General features: G+C 41.3%; 1 protein-coding gene across 2 annotated transcripts in view; it reads left to right on the forward strand.

Annotated features, from left to right (window-relative positions):
- Positions 1-19318, forward strand: part of AP1S3 (adaptor related protein complex 1 subunit sigma 3) — a 53710-nt gene that overhangs the window by 22092 nt on the left and 12300 nt on the right. For both annotated transcript variants that reach the window (XM_032401220.1, XM_032401222.1), the window contains exons 2-3: positions 14835-15013; positions 17034-17142. In XM_032401220.1, the coding sequence (XP_032257111.1) occupies positions 14835-15013; positions 17034-17142 (288 nt within the window). The remainder of the gene's footprint in view (positions 1-14834; positions 15014-17033; positions 17143-19318) is intronic.

Below are 19318 nucleotides of genomic sequence, written 5' to 3' on the forward strand. Positions count from 1 at the left end.
ATCTGCAGATTTTACCATTAATATCCTTAAAAACTTCCCTTCCTTCCATGTGATCCAGAAGATCCTGGTCTTTTCTGTAATCCCATAGTTTGGAATCAGTGAGTTGGAAAACTGGAAGAAAGGGAATTATGGCATTGGCAAAGCAGGTGTGTTCCCTTGAGTGTGCGTTGTGACCTTAGTGGTTACACTGCAGATCTGCAACCACTAATTTGGAGCATTTGGGACACGTGCTCAGCCACTGCCTGATGGCTGTTCTGTCATGCCTGAGCCATGGGGGGGACCTAAATTTAAGAGTGTGAACCTAGGCATCGATTGGGAGGCTCTGCATGTCTAACTTTACCTGGCTGTCATCACAAGAGTTTTTGGGTCTTTTGTTTGTTTTGTTTTTCAAGGGCTGTTGTTTAGCCTATTGGAGGGGGAGATGCAGGATAGAGCAGGTCACAATTCATCATTCTACTTGAACTTGAATAATGACAGCCTTGCATTCCACATTTCTTCTGTCCATTCTACCTTGCAAAGGCCAGGAAAATTAAATTTGTTATTAAATATCTTTTGGAGCTAATACTTCCATCATCATGGCTCTTTCTCTCTTGTTTGAGTTACGTCAACTTTCCCACATGTTTTCTGAACTCAGGCATACAATTTTCACCCCAGTGGTAATAAGTGACCTGCTGTTTTCTTTGAGTACATAGTACGGCTGGACCCATCACCTTTACCCTCATGCTAGGCGTCATGCTATTAGGATAAAACCAATTAATTGTTGCATGAAGCAAAAAGCACTTACACATGGAATTCTGAGAGGTGACAGTAACACTAAAACTGCATCACAAAATTGGGGTATTATACACGTAACAGCATCTAACTTTTGTATGCCATTTTGGCTCCTCTTGACTCATCCTGGATATAAATTTAAAAAATCAACTGGCTGCATTTGACTTTGAATAAAGCTTTAGCTTTCTGAAAGAGGAAGACCTATAAGTGAATTTATGATCTATTTGGGGATAGAAGATCTGAGACCTGGGGTGGATTGTCTTCATTGCGCACCAGTGATTTTTAAGAAGCAAACAGAAACTTGGCTGCTGATAGATCTATTTGTTTGCCATTGGTAACATCATTATGGTTTAAAGTTGCTTTAAACAGGGTTCAAGCAGTCATGGAAAAATGTTGCCTTCTCTTTACAAAGGGTGGTTCAATATCATAGGGATTTTAAAAGTGGTGAAGCCAGCCCAGTAGGTGCCAATGTAGTGGACTTGTTTTCTCTTCAAGGAGGCAATGTTACATAACCACTTAAAGGGTGGGCTCTGGAACCAAAGCCCAGCTCTGGAGTCTTCTAGCTGGTTGACCTGGAGCAAGGTACTTCACTTTTTTTGGGCCCCAGTTTCCTTATCAATTAAATAGCAGTAATAATAACATTCTGATGAGGATTAAATGAGGTATTGCATGTAAAGTGCTTAGCGTGGTGACTAGCACATGCCCAACATATGTCAACCATTATAAGTAAGTCTTTGATGTTAGCATAAGACTTGCCTGGTTATAATTATTTGCATAAATAGAAAAAAATGAGGAAGAGTAGTAATTTTAGCTTTGCTGGAAAACAAAAAGTGGTTGAAGGTACCAAGTGCAAAGAGCCTTGGGCTGGGAGGCAGGAGCTTGTTTTAACTCTGCCACTTACTAGCTACGCAACTGAGGGTCCAGCTGTGAGTGTTCTGGGTCTGCAGTTTCTCCTTTTCAGAGGAGAAGGTTTGTACCAAAGCAGCTCTGTTGTCCATTCTAATGTCAGCATTTTGTGAATCCAGGAATGAGTGATTATTTTGTTTTAAATACCTCACTGTAGTAGACAGTGAATAAATATTTGCAAAGTTGAATGGAATCTGCCCACCTTATCTTTGGAATGTAGATGATTTGGTTTTATGATATGCACTGTAATGGCATAGAAAACAGCAGTGACGCTTTTTGAGATTAAGAAAAAAAAAAAAAAAGACAATTCAAAGCCACAGGCAAGCTGCTGTAATAAAGGACCACAAACAGATTGGCTTAAACAACAGAAATTTATCATCTCAAAGTCCTGGAGGCTGGAAGCTCCAAATCAAGGTTTCAGCAGGGCTGATTCCTTCTGGGGACCCAGAGAGAATCTGTCCCATGCCTCTCTCCTAGCTTCGGGGGGTTTGCTGGCCATCTTCGGCGTTCCTTGGCTTCTGCTGCATCACTCTGCCTTCATCCTCCCCTAGCATCCTGTCTGTGGGCGTGTCTCTGTCCAAATTCCCCCTTTGAGAATACCACCTGTCATATTGGAGTAGGGGCTCACCCTACTCTAGTATGAGCTCATCTTAACCAATGACATTTGCAGTGACCAAGGTCACATTCTGAACTACTGGGGGGCAGGAGCTCAACATACGAATTTTGGGGTGATGCAGTCCAACCCATAATAGGCTGCTTGTCCTGTCTTCGTGTGCTGCTGCCTGGAGGTCCTTCCTTCCTTCCTTCCTTCCAATAAACACTACTGTGCAGTACAATATAGGTAGATGGATACGGATGGTTTTATAAGGAATTTTCTTTACAGAAGGAGCTTTAAAGTTGTACATCAATGGTCACCAGCTAATTCTCAGCAGTTAATCCCTTAATTTGTGGATTACCTATAACTTTTGTTTCTGATCTCATTCCTCTCTTCCTTTTCTCTTGCTGCCCCTCTGATGCTCTTCCTCTTTCCTCCTCACCTCGTTGGCCTGGCACTGTGCCTTCTTCACTGGGCATTTCACTTGTTCTAAGCAGACTGTTCTGCCACCAGATGGTGTACAAGGATCAGGAAAAGAATTGAAAGACGTTGGCTGATGGGGCTCCTTTTCAGTATTTTAATTCGGGGGAAAAAGGCTGACACAATAAGCCAAAAATGAGATTCCGAGATTGTGTGGATTTTACTTTCTATTTAATGTTATCTTCTTTTATTATAGAAACAGAAACCAGAGCTGGAAATCTTGAAGAAAAGAAACCTATACAGTTTGATGAATTAAGTTAATAGGAGATTCTGATTCACAATAGATTTGAAGTAATATGGGGCTGAGATGTGGAAGCAAGGTTCTCAGGTCAGAGGGCCGCTTCCTCAAACAGAGAGAGCCAGAAATCACAAGGAAAGGGAATCCACTGCATGCCCAATGCTACAGAATGACATTAGTACAATAGGGGACTTCAGCTGTGCCCTAATTCAGCAATGTCACATGAGGCCTGCAGCCCAAATGTGGTTCGAGCCCACAGCCATCACAGTGTGCTTTGCTTAGCGTGAGTACTATTTTGTTAGTATTAGTACTAATATTATTTGCCAACATTAAAATAATCCCAGTATTTTACATTATCATCCAGATTTCAGGCTTCTTTTGGAAAAAAACCAATCCGAAGACCCAGCAATACTGGCTGATATTTTTCCCTGGCAATACCCTAGTGTGGCTGAGTTGTGCCTGTCCTTCAGTCAGGACGTGTGATTTCCAGTTTCACTCTGTTTCTTCCACCCCCTATTATATTACCCTGAACCTTTACCTTCATTTGAAAGGTTTCCTGCCTCTGTGCCCAGCCCTGGAAAAGTATTTGAGTATGTGACCCTGCTCTCCAGTTTCATAGGGGAGGACACAGGGCCTGGAGTGGGGAGCCGATGGCTGGTTGAGGGCCGTTCCTGCCCCGCGGCTCCTGCGAAACCTTGCCGCCCTGGTGAATAGGACCTGCAGGGGAGAGAGAGAAAGTGAACACTAAGAATTAACACATGAAATGCCATCACTCAGTTGTGGAAAAGGAAAACGGAGGCACACACCCACACACAAAGGTGAAAAAAACAGAGAAGCCTAAAGTAAACACCTTACAGAGAACGTGGAGAGAATTAATAGATGCACAACCAGAAGACCACAGGTCAGCAGTCTAAAGAAAGAAAGGGGCTCTGAATGACTTATGGGCAAGTTTGGGCTGTCTTTGGGGCAACCTCATTATTTGAGCATTGGGAAGGTAACCGAGGGGACTAGGTAGCAAGCAGGTCGGCTAGAAACTGGATGGTTTATGATTACCCAAAGAATCAGCAGAATGCCTCTTTGTGTCCCTGAGGAATGCCCATCAGAGACTCTTTCCGTCCCAACGTGGGAACCAATGAGGGAAAATAGACGGAGGGGCCGTGATTCCAAAGGAGGAAGCAGAGAATGTGTTGCTTGCCTCAGTGAAGAGGAATGACAATATAAATGGGTGGAGCCGACTCCTGGATGACTTATTAGTAACCGCAAGCATTCATTAAGAGTTTACTCTGCGCTAGACTCTGCACAGAGGTTGACGTGTGTGATATTGTCGCAGCCCCCAAAGGCCCGACCTGGTGATACATTTCCTTGATCAAATTTGGGTTGGCCTAGTGGTGAAGGCATAGCATACTCTGGATCTAATCTGGAACAGTGGTTGAGATACACAATTTTGGTTGGATAGCATGTAGCAGGTTTTAAAGAAGTATCATTTTAATTTCTGGCAGGTAACAAGTTTGTTTCAAAGGGTCACTAAGCTAGAGGACTGACAGATTGTCAGGGAACCTTCATCCTAAAAAGTTACATAAATGACTCTTGGGAAAGCATAGTCTGGCAAATCTTATTTCCACTCAGGGCATGCTGGTAAAATCTATAAAAAGAGTACCTCACTAAAGACTTAAGCAAATGGCCTTTGCAGAGAGAAAAAAGCTTGGCTTGTGGAAGAAGGAGCTCTCTGTGGTTGCAGCCCCATGAGCAGGGGAGTACATGGGGCTGGTAAAGACGCAGTGGATGTCCCTTTTCACCTTCCAGAAGCCTCTCTGATGCTTGAGAGGCAGCAGCCCTGTAGGGATGGTCTTGCAGGTTTGAAAGCAGGCTTAGAGGAAGGAGGAAAACAGTGTGATTGTTTAAGTGCTCATCCCTACCTACAAATACAAACTGGGTAGCCCTGAAGGAATGCGTGCCCAGACCAGTTGTGTGTAACACTTTTGTAATTGATTCTAGAACAGTAGCTGCATCTCTCAGTTTGTGGATGCTCTCCAGCTCTCCGGGCCAGAGGACTGTTAAATCAGTCAGGGAAGCTGCCAGAAGATCTGGAAGATCCAAGTGCTCAACTCATCTATTGCATCTGGAGAAAAGTAATTCCAATTGTAAACTTACGATGCCCAATAAAATCTCAGGCTTTTAAAAGGTCATCTCAAGAAAAACCATAATGTTCTCTAAGCCTTATAGAAAACCCAATTCTCTATGCAACATTATTACAGGGCTCGATGCCATTTCTCAAAATTCAACAGTCCCACCCATATTTATTGAGTCCCCGTGATGAGCAAAGACTAGAACTGGACGTGATTCTGGAGAAAGGTGCAGACTGAGAAGGGCGTGTGAGAATTTCTTTTCTCCTTGCTTTCTTACTGCATCCAGCTGTTTACTTTCCCCCTATTTGTTCTAAGGGCATGGTCACACCCATGACAGAGTGAGACATTTTCCTCCATTTTACTTGCTTATTTAGTTTGTCTGCACTGAGAAAAAGAAGTTTGAGTTTATTCCTACTCCAAAGAGGGCATCTTTCTATTTTTCACAAGCAGACTTAGTTATTTGGCCTGATGTTGCCCTTCCTGAAAGTCATCTTCCTCACTGTTTACGATGTCATGGTTTGCTATACCTGGAGATCCATTCCAAATGGTGGCTTCTCATATTGGGGAAACAGTTATGTTTATGGGAATATTCTTTCTGGTCCCTGGCATTCTCTAGAGCTTCAGTATTAATACTGAGTCAAGAGCTGTTTTGTTCTGTTAACATTTCCCTACTGACTAGCTTTGCATGAACATATTTTTTCCCTACTTCTTTACCTCATTGTGGACGACCTCTTCACTAGGCTCAGTGTCTTTGTCCTTAACTTCTTTCCCATGTCCTTCTCCCCACTCCTCTCCTTCTTTTAGCCACAATCAATAGCAAGAAATGCACTTTACACTACCTCCCAGTATAAGTATATGCTATAGGAACAAGTTTCTTGAAACACACACCCTTAATATACACGATAGCTCTGCTATGTTCTGTTCTGTCCTTTTTTAATTAAAAACATACTGATTGTGATGCACTGAGTTTGTCAGCCTGTTATAAAAGCAATGCTCTAGTTAATGTGAATAAAGCCTAAACTATTGGCTCATGCTTTTGCTCATTCTCCCTTTCTTTATTTCATTGCCAGAATTAAAAGCATTGTTTTGAAATTACAGAAAAATAACTACCAGGGCCCCCACTTTAGTAGGGCAACAATGACCATTTTTGCATGTTCTTTCCCTACCCTCCTTGTCATTATGCAGGCATGGTCCCATGGCCAGGACATCCGCTGTGAGCTCCGGCAGGGGGGGCGGGGGGTCCTGCAGGATCTCTTGAATAGCCAGTACTGTGCAATCTCCTTGAGGTATAGTTTTATTTGTTGAAAACACTTTGACATTTACTTAGTATTTGACCTTCAGATAGAATGCTGACTGATTTTTATTGAACTTGCTAATATTCTTTTCATTAAGCATTTTTTTTCTAATTATAAAATCATGCATATGAATTTGGGAAATTCCAGGCAAGTACAAAGAAGAAAATAACATTTATAATTCCGCTCTTCCAAGATAAACACTATGAACAATTTCGTGTCTTTCTTTTATATAATGTCTATGTAAGTATAAATTGTTGCTGTAATACTCTGTGTACTATTTTATATTCTTTTTTTTTAAAGATTTTATTTATTTATTTGAGAGAGCATGAGAGCGAGATTGAGAGAAAAAGTCGGGGGAGAGGCAGAGGGAGAAGCAGACTCCCTGCTGAGCAGGGAGCCTGATGTGGGACTCCATCCCAGGACCCTGGGATCATGACCTGAGCTGAAGGCAACTGCTTAACCAGCTGAGCCACTCAGGCGCCCTATATTCTTTTTTTTTTTTTTTTTGATGTAACATTATACTGTAGGACTTCTCACTTACTGAAATCATTTAACAAATAGCATTTCAAAATTTATTATTGGTAATTTAGGTAGTTTACAGTTTTATTGTTTGTGTGTTACTATAAAGAACTACAGTAAGCATTAACACCAAAATGTTTATCTGCATTTTAAGGCACATCCTTAATACAGATTTAAACAGTAGGCTTATTGGGTCAAAAGGTGTGGGCACTTTTTGGACTCGACACTGACGGCTGAGTCAAGGTTGGGATTCTAAAGAGGACCGTTGTTTTTTAAACATGAGAGAGACTTAGAATTATTCAGTATCTACATGTAAGGAGTTTCAGAAGGGAGGGCCAGTGTCAGAATGCTGAATCCACATTCCCGAAGACATAGGTGAGGGTGGACGGCCAGGACAGAAGATGATATTGTGTTCTTTGACATAGGGAGAAAGTAAGTTGGTGGGGGTGGGGGTGGGGGTGACTGAGTTTGTCCACGTGGGTGTGTACTGGTGTGGGAGGAGCTAAGGAAACCCTGTGGAATGATTTTTATTCTCTTGACTTTTATCTTCCCAGAGTCAGGGAGTAAGGATGGAGGTAAGGAATAGGAGGGGCTTGGTGGTGACTTGCAATAACCCCTGTGGGGAACAGAAGGGGGAGTTGCTTAGCAACCCTTTACGTGAAGAGGTAGATGGAGAGTTTCCAAGTACCACTGGAGATTTCACTGAGCTGGACCATCGTACCCCTAAAGTAGTACCAATCTGTAGAGTCTTATGTGATTTTTCTCAGGAGTGCCTGATACCTCGGTAGAGAAGCAGAGATGAGAGTGGATGGGCTGATCTGGGTTGGGAGTCTGTAGGGTGGCTGCAGAAGAAAAGGGGCTAAGGCGGTGAGGACTCCAGAAGTAGTGTTGTTTAAGTGATGTATCATGAATTACAGGGCACCAGAGGAAGGGCCTGTCAAGTGGATGGAATGGGAGGAAAGGAACATATTCTGTGGGCTTATATTTGCAGCTCAGATCCTGCAATACAAGCCAGCCCTGAATAGGGGGTGTTTGTGAGGTGACAGTGTTGGGGATAGGAAAAGGTTCCTGGATGCCTGTCTTCTTGGAAGCTAGTTGTGGTTCTACAACTCCCTACTCAGGAGCAGGGAGATTTACAAACATTAAGAACCCAAAGTGCTACTGGATGCTTTCACCTTTTATCTTCAATGAGAAGGAAGATGCTAACACTGGTTCAAAGCAGGCTAAGTAGATTGGTATTGGTCCGCTTTGTGCTTCCTGCAAAGGCCTAAGGGTACCTCCCGGGACATGCTTCAGAAATAAAATTACAAAAATGCCCAGAGTAGTTTGCATTCTGGGTCAAAGTGACAAATTCAGGCTATACTCAATTAGGTCAAGGATTATACTAGTGGACACTCTGAGGACAAAGAATGCTTGGATTAACCAGACGTGTTTGGATTTAAAGGATCATCTGGTACAGAACCAGACCCCTCAGAAGGGCTTCTGGGAAAGGAATGGGAGATCTTGGTGAAGCTAAGTATCCACCTGAGGCCAAAAGAGTTGGGCTAAATTTAAGAACTTAACCTCACTCAACATACTTCATTGGATTTTATGGTTATTTCTGGAGTTAGCATTTTCCAGAAGGGTATTACCAGTCAGCCTCTCCATTACTCCTCTTATCTCAGCAGTACTATGGAAGGGGAATGTCTGGGTGTTATTTTCTGAAGTCAGAAGAAGTTTGTTTATGACATCACTTGAATGTAAGTTGGCTTTTTGTAAATATTGAAAAAACCCTTCCAATTGCTTTCTTCCTACTCTTGAGAGTAAATTAATTAATAAATTAGCTAATGCTAATCAATAAAGGTGTTTGATTAACCTCTTGAAACATATTATTCAAATATGCCTTGAATGACTAAACTGATAAATTGGGTAAAATTGCTGGAGGTGATGAACTCTTGTAAGTCACTACAATTCATTCTGCTGGTTCTCTCAAGCCACACCGCTAACTCTGGACGTGTGACAGACGCCAGACACCACAAACACAAGCTACGTCTGTCTCGGAGCAGAACTCGAGAGGGCTAAATCTCTCAACACTGTCTTATGCAAGGCAATTGTGGGATAAATTTGAATCAATTTGTTGCTTCTTTTGAATTTAGAATGTATTTGTATATTTTATATGGGCTTTATAGATGTGTGTATCAGGTTCCCGATCATCCTTTCTCTTTGAACTCATTGTTAGAATAAAGATTTGCTCTTTGTTCATTGCCCTACGTTGTTGATCCACGTTTAAGAAGGGAGGCGCCTGATGGTGAGAGACTGTTGCAATGTAGAAGAACTAGAAAGTAATCCACAATGAAACTCAGCCCTACTTCCAGCCTCTCACTGGAACTTTGGGTATTGATCTGAGTGCCCTCAATTAAAAGTAACATTTAGCCTATGGAGAAATCTGGGAGGAATCACAACAAGCATGATTTTGAGATCTGGAAATAGAACCAATAAGAAGACAACATGAAACCAGGGTTATTTCTCCTGGAAGGAAGACGATTCACCGTAGCCTGAAAGGCTATCCTCAAATATGTGTAGAGTTAGTTATTATTCCTGGGGTTGTGACATCCTGTCTTTTAATTTACTCTGTGGATAAAATCAGGGGAAAATGGCTTAAACTGTAACAGAAGAGATTTAGGTTAGATGGGAAGAAAAAATCTTTTCTGAGAGGAAATGCAAAGTGAGCACTAAGAAAAATGTGTGGATTTCATTTCTCTAGTGAAAGTCTGACCATTTGCTAGACATTGAGTTGAATAGACTTATCCATTGGTAATGATCCAAAGCTGAGCCTTGTTCTCAAAATCCTGAGGTTTTATGGTTCTATCACCATTCCACCTTGTACTTTTATTTATTTTTAATTTTTTTTCCACCTTGTACTTTTAGAATGTCACTTTTAGGATGATCTCTTCTTAGAAGTAAAAATACCTTTCTCAATTTAATTCTTAGAAAACAGTGACTGTGTTCCCTTACTTAATTATTTATACCTGTGCTGATAGTGAAATGGGTATTTAAGAAAATGCTGTGTTCTCAGCAGATATTTAAAATTCCAGACTGAGGGTGATGTTTCTTAAAGTTGCTAGATGAGCAGAGCTTTCACACTTGCTTTCTCCTCACTTGCGATGTCTTGGTTCTCAAGTCCTTATTCTAAGAAATGTTTTCTTTTTTTTTCTTTTATTTTATTATGTTATGTTAGTCACCATACATTACATCATTAGTTTTTGATGTAGTGTTCCATAATTCATTGTTTGTGTATAACACCCAGTGCTCCATGCAATACGTGCCCTCCTTAATACCCATCACCGGGCTAACCCATCCCCCCACCCCCCTCCCCTCTAAAACCCTCATTTTGTTTCTCGGATTCCTGTCTCTCTCATGGTTCGCCTCCCCCTCCGATTCCCCCCCCTTCATTTTTCCCTTCCTACTATCTTCTTCTTTTTTTTTTTTTTAACATATAATGTATTATTTGTTTCAGAGGTACAGGTCTGTGATTCAACAGTCTTACACAATTCACAGCGCTCACCATAGCACATACCCTCCCCAATGTCCATCACTCAGCCACCCCATCCCTCCCACCCCCCACCACTCCAGCAACCCTCAGTTTGTTTCCTGAGATTAAGAATTCCTCATATCAGTGAGATCATATGATACTTGTCTTTCTCTGATTGACTTATTTCGCTTAGCATAATACCCTCTAGTTCCATATGCGTCATTGCAAATGGCAAGATTTAGTTGGTTTTTTTTTTTTGGCTGCATAATATTCCGTTGTATATGTATACCACATCTTCTTTTTTTTAAATTTTTTTATTGTTATGTTAATCCCCATACATTACATCATTAGTTTTAGATATAGTGTTCCATGATTCATTGTTTGTGCATAACACCCAGTGCTCCGTGCAGAACGTGCCCTCCTCAATACCCATCACCAGGCTAACCCATCCTCCCACCCCCCTCCCCTCTAGAACCCTCAGTTTGTTTTTCAGAGTCCATCGTCTCTCATGGTTCTTCTCCCCCTCCGATTTCCCCCCCTTCATTCTTCCCCTCCTGCTACATTCTTCTTCTTCTTTTTTTCTTTCTTAACATATATTGCATTATTTGTTTCAGAGGTACAGATCTGAGATTCAACAGTCTTGCACAGTTCACAGTGCTTACCAGAGCACATACCCTCCCCAGTGTCCATCACCCAGTCACCCAATCCCTCCAACCCCACCCCCCACTCCAGCAACCCTCAGTTTGTTTCCTGAGATTAAGAATTCCTCATATCAGTGAGGTCATATGATACATGTCTTTCTCTGTTTGACTTATTTTGCTCAGCATAATACCCTCCAGTTCCATCCATGTCGTTGCAAATGGCAAGATCTCATTCCTTTTGATGGCTGCATAATATTCCATTGTATATATATACCACATCTTCTTTATCCACTCATCTGTCGATGGACATCTTGGCTCTTTCCACAGTTTGGCTATTGTACCACATCTTCTTTATCCATTCATCTGTTGATGGACATCTTGGCTCTTTCCATAGTTTGGCTATTGTGGACATTGCTGCTATAAACATTGGGGTGCACGTACCCCTTCAGATCACTACATTTGTATATTTGGGGTAAATACCCAGTAGTGCAATTGCTGGGTCATAGGGTAGCTCTATTTTCAACTTTTTGAGGAACCTCCATGCTGTTTTCCAGAGTGGATGCACTAGCTTGCATTCCCACCAACAGTGTAGGAGGGTTCCCCTTTCTCCGCATCCTCGCCAACATCTGTCGTTTCCTGACTTGATATGTTTTCTTTCTAAGACAGAATATAACCTTATTAAGGAAGACCTCAAATTCTATAGGTTTGAGGTAGGGGGAGCTCTGAGGAAAGAGCCTGGTTGCTTTTGGTCCTCAGATATCACCCCCTAGTGAGTTTTTATGACCTATGCCCTGATATTCAGAGCCAAACCTCTTCAATAAAAGGAGGTGAATATTTTATTTATAAAATGTTTTTAAAGGGGCGCCTGGGTGGCTCAGTCGGTTAAACATCTGCCTTCAGCTCAGGTCATGATCCCAGAGTCCTGGGATCCAGTCCCTCCTCATGGGGCTCCCTGCTCAGCGGGGAGCCTGCTTCTCCCTCTTCCTCTACCACTCCCCCCCTTATGCTCTTTCTCTCTCTCTCTCAAACAAATAAATAAAATCTTTAAAAAAAAGTTTTTAAAATTTTAATTATTTTGGCTTCCAGTATATATCATTCTCCCCTCCATGACACACTTAACCCCTACTGAATTTTATTTTTTTTTAAAAGAAAAGAAAGCAAAAACCTGATGAAATAAATTATGATTCTTTTTTTTTTTAAGATTTTATTTATTTATCTGACAGAGAGAGACACAACAAGAGAGGGAACACAAGCAGGGGGAGTGGGAGAGGGAGAAGCAGGCTTCCTGCGGAGCAGGGAGCCTAATGCGGGCTCGATCCCAGGACCCTGAGATCATGACCTGAGCCAAAGGCGTCAGACGCTTAATGACTGAGCCACCCAGGTGCCCCGAAATAAATTATGATTCTAAACTACTTCTCACATGGTGCCTTGAGAAAACTTAATCTCCCATCAAATAAATATTATACCATCTGACAATTTCTGAAAAGCATCTCTGCTGAACCTCCAAGGTACCAAAGTAAATTTCTACATGTTATGGTGTCTTCCATTCATTTAAATTTTTTAAAATGCATTGAAATATAAACCCTTATTTAAAATACACATTTTGAAACTTAATTGAAAATAAGATTGGGTTGCTTCCAAACACAGCCAACACACTATCTAAATTGTTAACAAATCTATTATGATGACAAAGACAATTGTTACACGAGATGGTCTATTCTAAAGCTCTCAGCCAAGTTAGCCACAAAGTGGGGTAAAGAGCTTACATTTAAGACTTCGTTTGATCTTCCAACAAAGCTGCCAAGAACACACAAAGGGGAAAGGAAAATCTTTCAATAAGTGGTGTTGGGAAAACTGGTTATCCACATGCAAAAGAATGAAATTGGATCCTTCTGACACTCCCTATTAAAAAAATCAACTCAAAATGGATTAAGATTTAAATGTAGGATCTGAAACTGCAAAACTACTAGAAGAAAGTAGAAGGAGAAAGCTTCATGACATTGGTCTGGGCAACGATATTTTGGATATTACCCCAAAAGCAAGGGGAACAAAAGCAAAAATAGACAAGTGAGGTTACATCAAACTAAACAGCTTCTTCACAGCAAAGGAAACAATCAACAGAATGAAGCGGCCACCTGGAAGAAAATATTTGTAAACCATATATCTGTTAGGAGGTTAATATCCAAAATATAGAAGTAACTCAAACCAGTCAATAGCAAGAAAATAAATAACCTGATTAAAAAATGGACAAAGGACCTGAACAGGTATTTCTTCAAAGAAGACATACAGATGGCCAACAGGTATATGAAAAGATGCTCAACATCATTAATCATCAGAGAAATGCAAATCAAAACCATAGGAGATCACCTCCCATTGGTTAAAATGACTGTTACCAAAAAGACAAAAGACAACAGTGTTGGTGAAGATTTGGAGAAAAGGGAACGCTGTTGGTGGGAATGCAAACTGGTGTAGCCATCATGGAAAACAGTATGGAGGTTCCTCAAATAATTAAAAATAGAAGTACTATGTGATCCAGCAATCCCACTTCTGGGTGTATCTTCAAAGGAAATGAAATCAGTATCTTGAAGAGATATCTGCACCTCCAAGTTCATTGCAGCATTATTCACAATAGCCAAGATACGGAATTAACCTAAGTGTCCATCGATAGATGAATGGATAAAGAAAATGTGGTATATATGTGTGTGTGTTTTGTGTGTGTGTGTGTGTGTGTGTAATGGAATATTTTCAGTCATAAAAAAGAAAGAAATCCTGTCATTGGTGATATCATGGATAAACCTGGATGACATTATGCTCAATGAAATAAGCCAGGCACAGAAAGACAAATACTGCATGATCTCACTTATATGTGGAATCTGAAACGTTAAAAGTCATAGGGGCATATAGAGTAGAACCATGATTCCCAGGAGTGGGGAGGTGGGGGGAATGCGGAGGTGTTTGTTGAAGAGCACAAAGTTGCAGTTATAAGATGAATAAATCTAGAGATCTGCTGTTCATGATGATGACTATAGTTAATAATACTGGATTGACTACTGGAAATTTACTAAGAGATTAGATTTCAGGGGCTGTCATCACACACACACAATGGTAACCATGTGAGGAGATGAAATGTTAATTAGCTTGACTATAGTAATAACTCCACTCTAGATATGTGTATCAGATCCCTCTCTTGTATGCCTTCAATATATACAATTTTTATTAAAAAAAAAAAAAAGACTGAGAATGTAGCCCCTTTCTTGCTTTCTCACCCTTTCCTAGTGCTTTATCTTCCTTTCCCTCCTTTCTCTCCCTTTTTCCCCCCCTCTATTATCACTATATTGCCATAGTTTTGACATGGAACTGGGATGCAATTTTTTAAGTAAACTCTTCCACTGTTATTAACACTTTATTTTTGCCTTGTGAAGGAAGATTTTATTGTTTTCTTAAAAGAGTTACATTCTTCCTTTATATATTTTTCTGCCTATAATAAATTTGTGACTCCCAAAAGGGATAATTTTTTAAACTCTTATCTTTCCCCTCTAATATCAATAAGCCATGTTTGGGACGCACACATTTCTTTGTTCTCGGATGGGTTAAATGTAATTTTCAAATGAGATAGTTTTCATGCTGGTGAGAATTTTTTCATTTGTTCAGAATTATCATCATTTGTAAACCCTGCCATTTAATTTCCAGTGTCTATGTAGAATGATTTAGCTGATCAAGTTCTGTTTTTCTCTGTCCTTTATTTGTTCTAGATACATTTCATATTGCTTTTCAGTCGACAGGGGAAATTACGGCTGCAGAAATGGTACACGACTCTCCCTGACAAAGAGAGGAAAAGGATCACCCGGGAAATTGTTCAGATTATTCTCTCTCGTGGTCAGAGGACAAGCAGCTTTATTGACTGGAAGGAGCTAAAACTTGTTTATAAAAGGTGTGAGTAACTTTATGAGAACTGTCTTTCTCATTATTGCTTTGGATTGTTTAATCCTGAACATTTTTTATTACAACACCAGTTGCATCACTTACTGAAATCTTTGGAGCCTGGAGCCCAAATATTTGTATCAATAGACTAGCAAAAAAGAACTCTCATTTATTGAAAGGCTTTCCATGTGCCAGGATGGATTCTACGGATGTAATCTACATGTGGATAATGTACAAGTGCATTCAAGAAATAGCTTCTGGGCACCTATTACATTTCCAGCACTTCTAATGATGGTGGATGCCATAACAAATGACAGAAACAATGCTGCTCTTATGGGGCATACTCATCGGTTAGGCAAACAAAACCTTATCCGTTAGTAATACATGCTATGGGACAAAATGCAGGTTAAGGTGCTAGAGAGAAGGGCAGCTCTTATTATTGCCATTATTACTCATATTTGCAGAGGAGGAAATTGAAGCCATAGAGAGTTTCTAAGTAATTAGTCTTCAGTCACAGGAACTAAGGGGCAATTGGGAGAGTCAGGATTCAAATCCATATCCTTCTGGCTTTATTATTTTTTTTTAAAGATTTTATTTATTTGAGAAAGAGCACATGAGCAGGGGTGGGGAGGGGCAGAGGAAGAGGGAGAGGGAGAAGCAGACTCCGTGTTGAGGAGGGAGCCCGAGTTGGGGCTCGATCCCAGGGCCCTGAGATCATGACCTGAGCTGAAGGCAATCGCTTAACAGACTGAGCCACCCAGGCGCCCCTCCTTCTGGCTTTAAAACTTACATATCCTCTCATTATTGCACCTGCTTGCCATAGCAGGACCATACCGGTGAGCAACTTTAGTTTATGGGTAAGGAAACTGAGACCCTAAGAGGTAAAGCCATTTTGCTCATAGAGGCCCAGATAATTCGTGTCTAAGCCTGGACCAGAACCCAGCTGACCTGACCCTGCATTCAACATCCTCCTGACACTCCCAGAAAGAAAATGCACATTAGGAAGGCTCTTGCAAAAGGTGTTTATAAAACCTGAAAGGCAAAAACAGAGGCCAGTTGGCAGGCTATATTTAATGGAGTAAGTTACGAGGAAGTGCCCGGGCAAAGCTGCTTCTGCCAGGTCCAAGGTTAAAGCATTTAGTACTAGCATCCGGAGAGATGTCAGTGAAGGCCCCTTTTAATAAGCATCCCAAGGATGGCAAGGCAGAGTCCCAGGAAGCACTTGTCAACAAGAAGCTTGTCCCTACTGTCTGCCTGCTGGCTTTTTAAAACTTTGAGTTCATTTGTGATTTAAGCCATTGTATAAAGAATAGACTTTAGCAGTTCTCTCAACAGATATTTGCAGCACCTGGGAACATGAGCAAGGCAGACTCAGCACCTGCCTTTGGGAAGCCAGTGACCTAGTGGGGCAGAGACAAGCCATGAAATGGGCAGTGAAGAGCACTAGGTGCTCTGCTGGGGGAGGCACAGGTGTGCAAAGCCCGGCATCCAGTCCCGTCTGCGAGGTTAGAGATTTCCCGGAGGAAAGACATCCAAGCTCAGAGCTAAGGGGGGGAGTTGGCATTAACCACACAGATGGGTGTGGGAAAGAGGATTTTAGGCAGGAGGATAGACTGGATGGGCTGAGGGTGGGTCACATACAGAAGGAGTGTGAGGTGAGAGCCTGGGTCAGGGGCTTGAAGTTTAGAAAGGATGGTTCACAAGCAGGGGAGGGGCATGAGCAGACACCCCCATTACTCTGGGCCAAGGACTCTGTCTTCCTGATAACAGTTCCTCAGGGTAAAATGGTGTTGAGAGTCTTTCATATAATTAACCGAAATAACCCAATGGCCACTCTGTTTTTATATATTCTCTTTCGCATATTGGGAGGCTATTGGATGTGATGGATGATGACTTCTTTCTTGGATTTGGATGGGGAGAGTCTCTGGAGAAGAGGGAGCTTCGCATATTCACTGCAGAAAACACCATCTTCAGGTTATTGGATGTGTCATCATATTTTACTTTTCTTTCTTCGTGTTTTTCCTTTCAAGGTATGCTAGTTTATATTTTTGCTGTGCTGTAGAAAATCAGGACAATGAGCTCTTGACACTAGAGATTGTGCATCGTTACGTGGAGTTGCTGGACAAATACTTTGGAAATGTAAGTGTTGTTCTGGTCTGTTTGGAATTAGTCCCTGTTTCAGCTCTTACGTCAGTTCTGTCTTTATCACATTCCTTCTCTCTCTCAAGTCTAAAATATGAATTGCATTTGCACAAGGATCAGAATATGAGGCATTCTCCCCCTTCCTGTGATTCTTTGTAAACAAAGATTCCAGAGCTTTCAAGAGGCAGGCCGTGTCTCTCTCTGTCTTCAGACCACAACCACCCTAGAGAGCTCATTCAGTGAACAAGAATTTAATTGTGAAGGATTCCTTGATGTTTTCCTCCTCATTCTTCATCATCTGTCATCTCTCTTCTATTTTGACTTTTTAATCCCCTCTCTGTCTTCTTTTACTAAGCTCCAAGTGTTCTTTAATACTATTTATACGTAAAAAAAAGAAAAAAGCCAAACAAACAAGGAAGCCAAAATCCTTTTCCTTCCTATTGCTATTTAACCTCCATGCATTTACTGCCAAGTAATATCCTGTATGAGGTGCCCCATCCTTAGAACTCATTCACTCTTTACAGCTCGGGCTCCACCTTTATGGCTCCCAGGAAATCATAAAGTTACCACTGGCCCCTTCCTAATGGTCAACACCAGTGATGCTTCTTCAGTCTTCCCCTGCCTCACCTCTCTGTAGTACGGGATCCTTGCTCGTCACTGCTTCCCTTTCTTTTTTTGGCACAACCCTGAGTTCTGCTAATTCTCATCCTGTTTCTAAAGGCCCCTGCTTGGTTTCTGCCCCGAGCTCTCTTCCTACCCCTGCCCTTTCTACCCTCCTGGAATCCATGACCAGATGGCTCTCTTTCCAGAAGTCTGCTGAGGACAGTCTTCTCTGGGCTTCTCTCAACCGTCTCCGTCGTAACGTGTCAAGAACTAAAATAATCTTCTGCAAACCTGTTCTGTCTTGTGACTGAGTTTATTATGTCCCAGGATCCTTCAATGCTTCTTTCTTTGTTCTTCCTCCACCCTTCGCTAAAGGCTGCCTTTGTCTATTCAGATGGGACTACAATCCATCTCTTTCCTTCCACTCCCACCAGTACAGGTTTACTTGGGATTGCAGTTTTGCCTTTCTTTGAAACCTCATCTCTGGCCCTTTATGCCTCTGGGCTCTTCTCTGCTTCCCTTTCCTGGCTTGTTAGTTACCATCTTCCTTGCAATGCATGGATCCAGGTGACGGTTGTCCTCAGCCACTTTCCATCATCTATAATGAATAAAAGCCCAACTTCTTAGCCTGGCATTTAAGCTTTCTAAACATCAGTCCCAGACCACGTCTCCAACCTTCTCACTGTTCTTTCTTTTTATCCCTGATATGCTCAGTGCTCCAACCACATGGGACAGCCTGGTATTATCCTTAACTTGTGCAAGATTTGTATGAACACCAAACTTCAAGTGTCTCGAGATCATGACCTAGGATTTAGTTGTTTGATTTTTCAACACTTGTGAGCAACTCTGGGCCAGATTTTAGCAAATGTTCCAGAAACATGCCATCCATTTCATGGTCTTAAGAAATAAATCCTAATTAATGAGTGAATTTTATAGCATGTAAATTATATCTCACTAAAACTAGTAAAGAATTTAAAATAAAATATGCATAATTTGAAAAAAAAAAAAGAAAAAAGAAATAAATCATTGGATTTGGAATATATTTTCTCTCAGTAATGCTCCCTTCCCTGTTCCCTGGGTCACTGAGGATTTCTATTAAGTGTTGTTGGGACAGTTTGCTTCCACAAGACTTTCTGTGCTCTGGTCAATGGAATGAGTAACATTTGCAGCATCGGCCAGGGTTTTATCAGATTACTTGCAACAATTTTCACAAGGGTGAGTACTTGAAAGGTTTTTGAAAGAATCTTCTTTCCCTCCCTCCCTTCATCCTTATTATTCCCCTTTATTTCCCTTCGTAAACGATGTTAGAAGATGACCTTAAATGTCGCTTCGGAGATTTTAGGTCGTTGGTCAGTATAGAGAGTAAGACAGCCAGACCATTTTTTCTTTCTCTTTCTCTTAGCTCCCCATGTTTATTTTCATCTTTTAAAGAGGGATTCGCAGGTGTATAATTGCATGTTTTTGAACGTGAGATTATTTAATTTTATGCTTTCCATTATTCAAAGGAAGCCTGACATTTTGAAATCCACTGCAAACTTGGCCTTCTGTAAAGAAAGGCCTGAGGTGTTTT

The sequence above is a fragment of the Phoca vitulina genome, unplaced genomic scaffold, assembly GCF_004348235.1.
Source record: "Phoca vitulina isolate PV1807 unplaced genomic scaffold, GSC_HSeal_1.0 scaffold1, whole genome shotgun sequence".
Classification (NCBI taxonomy): domain Eukaryota; kingdom Metazoa; phylum Chordata; class Mammalia; order Carnivora; family Phocidae; genus Phoca; species Phoca vitulina.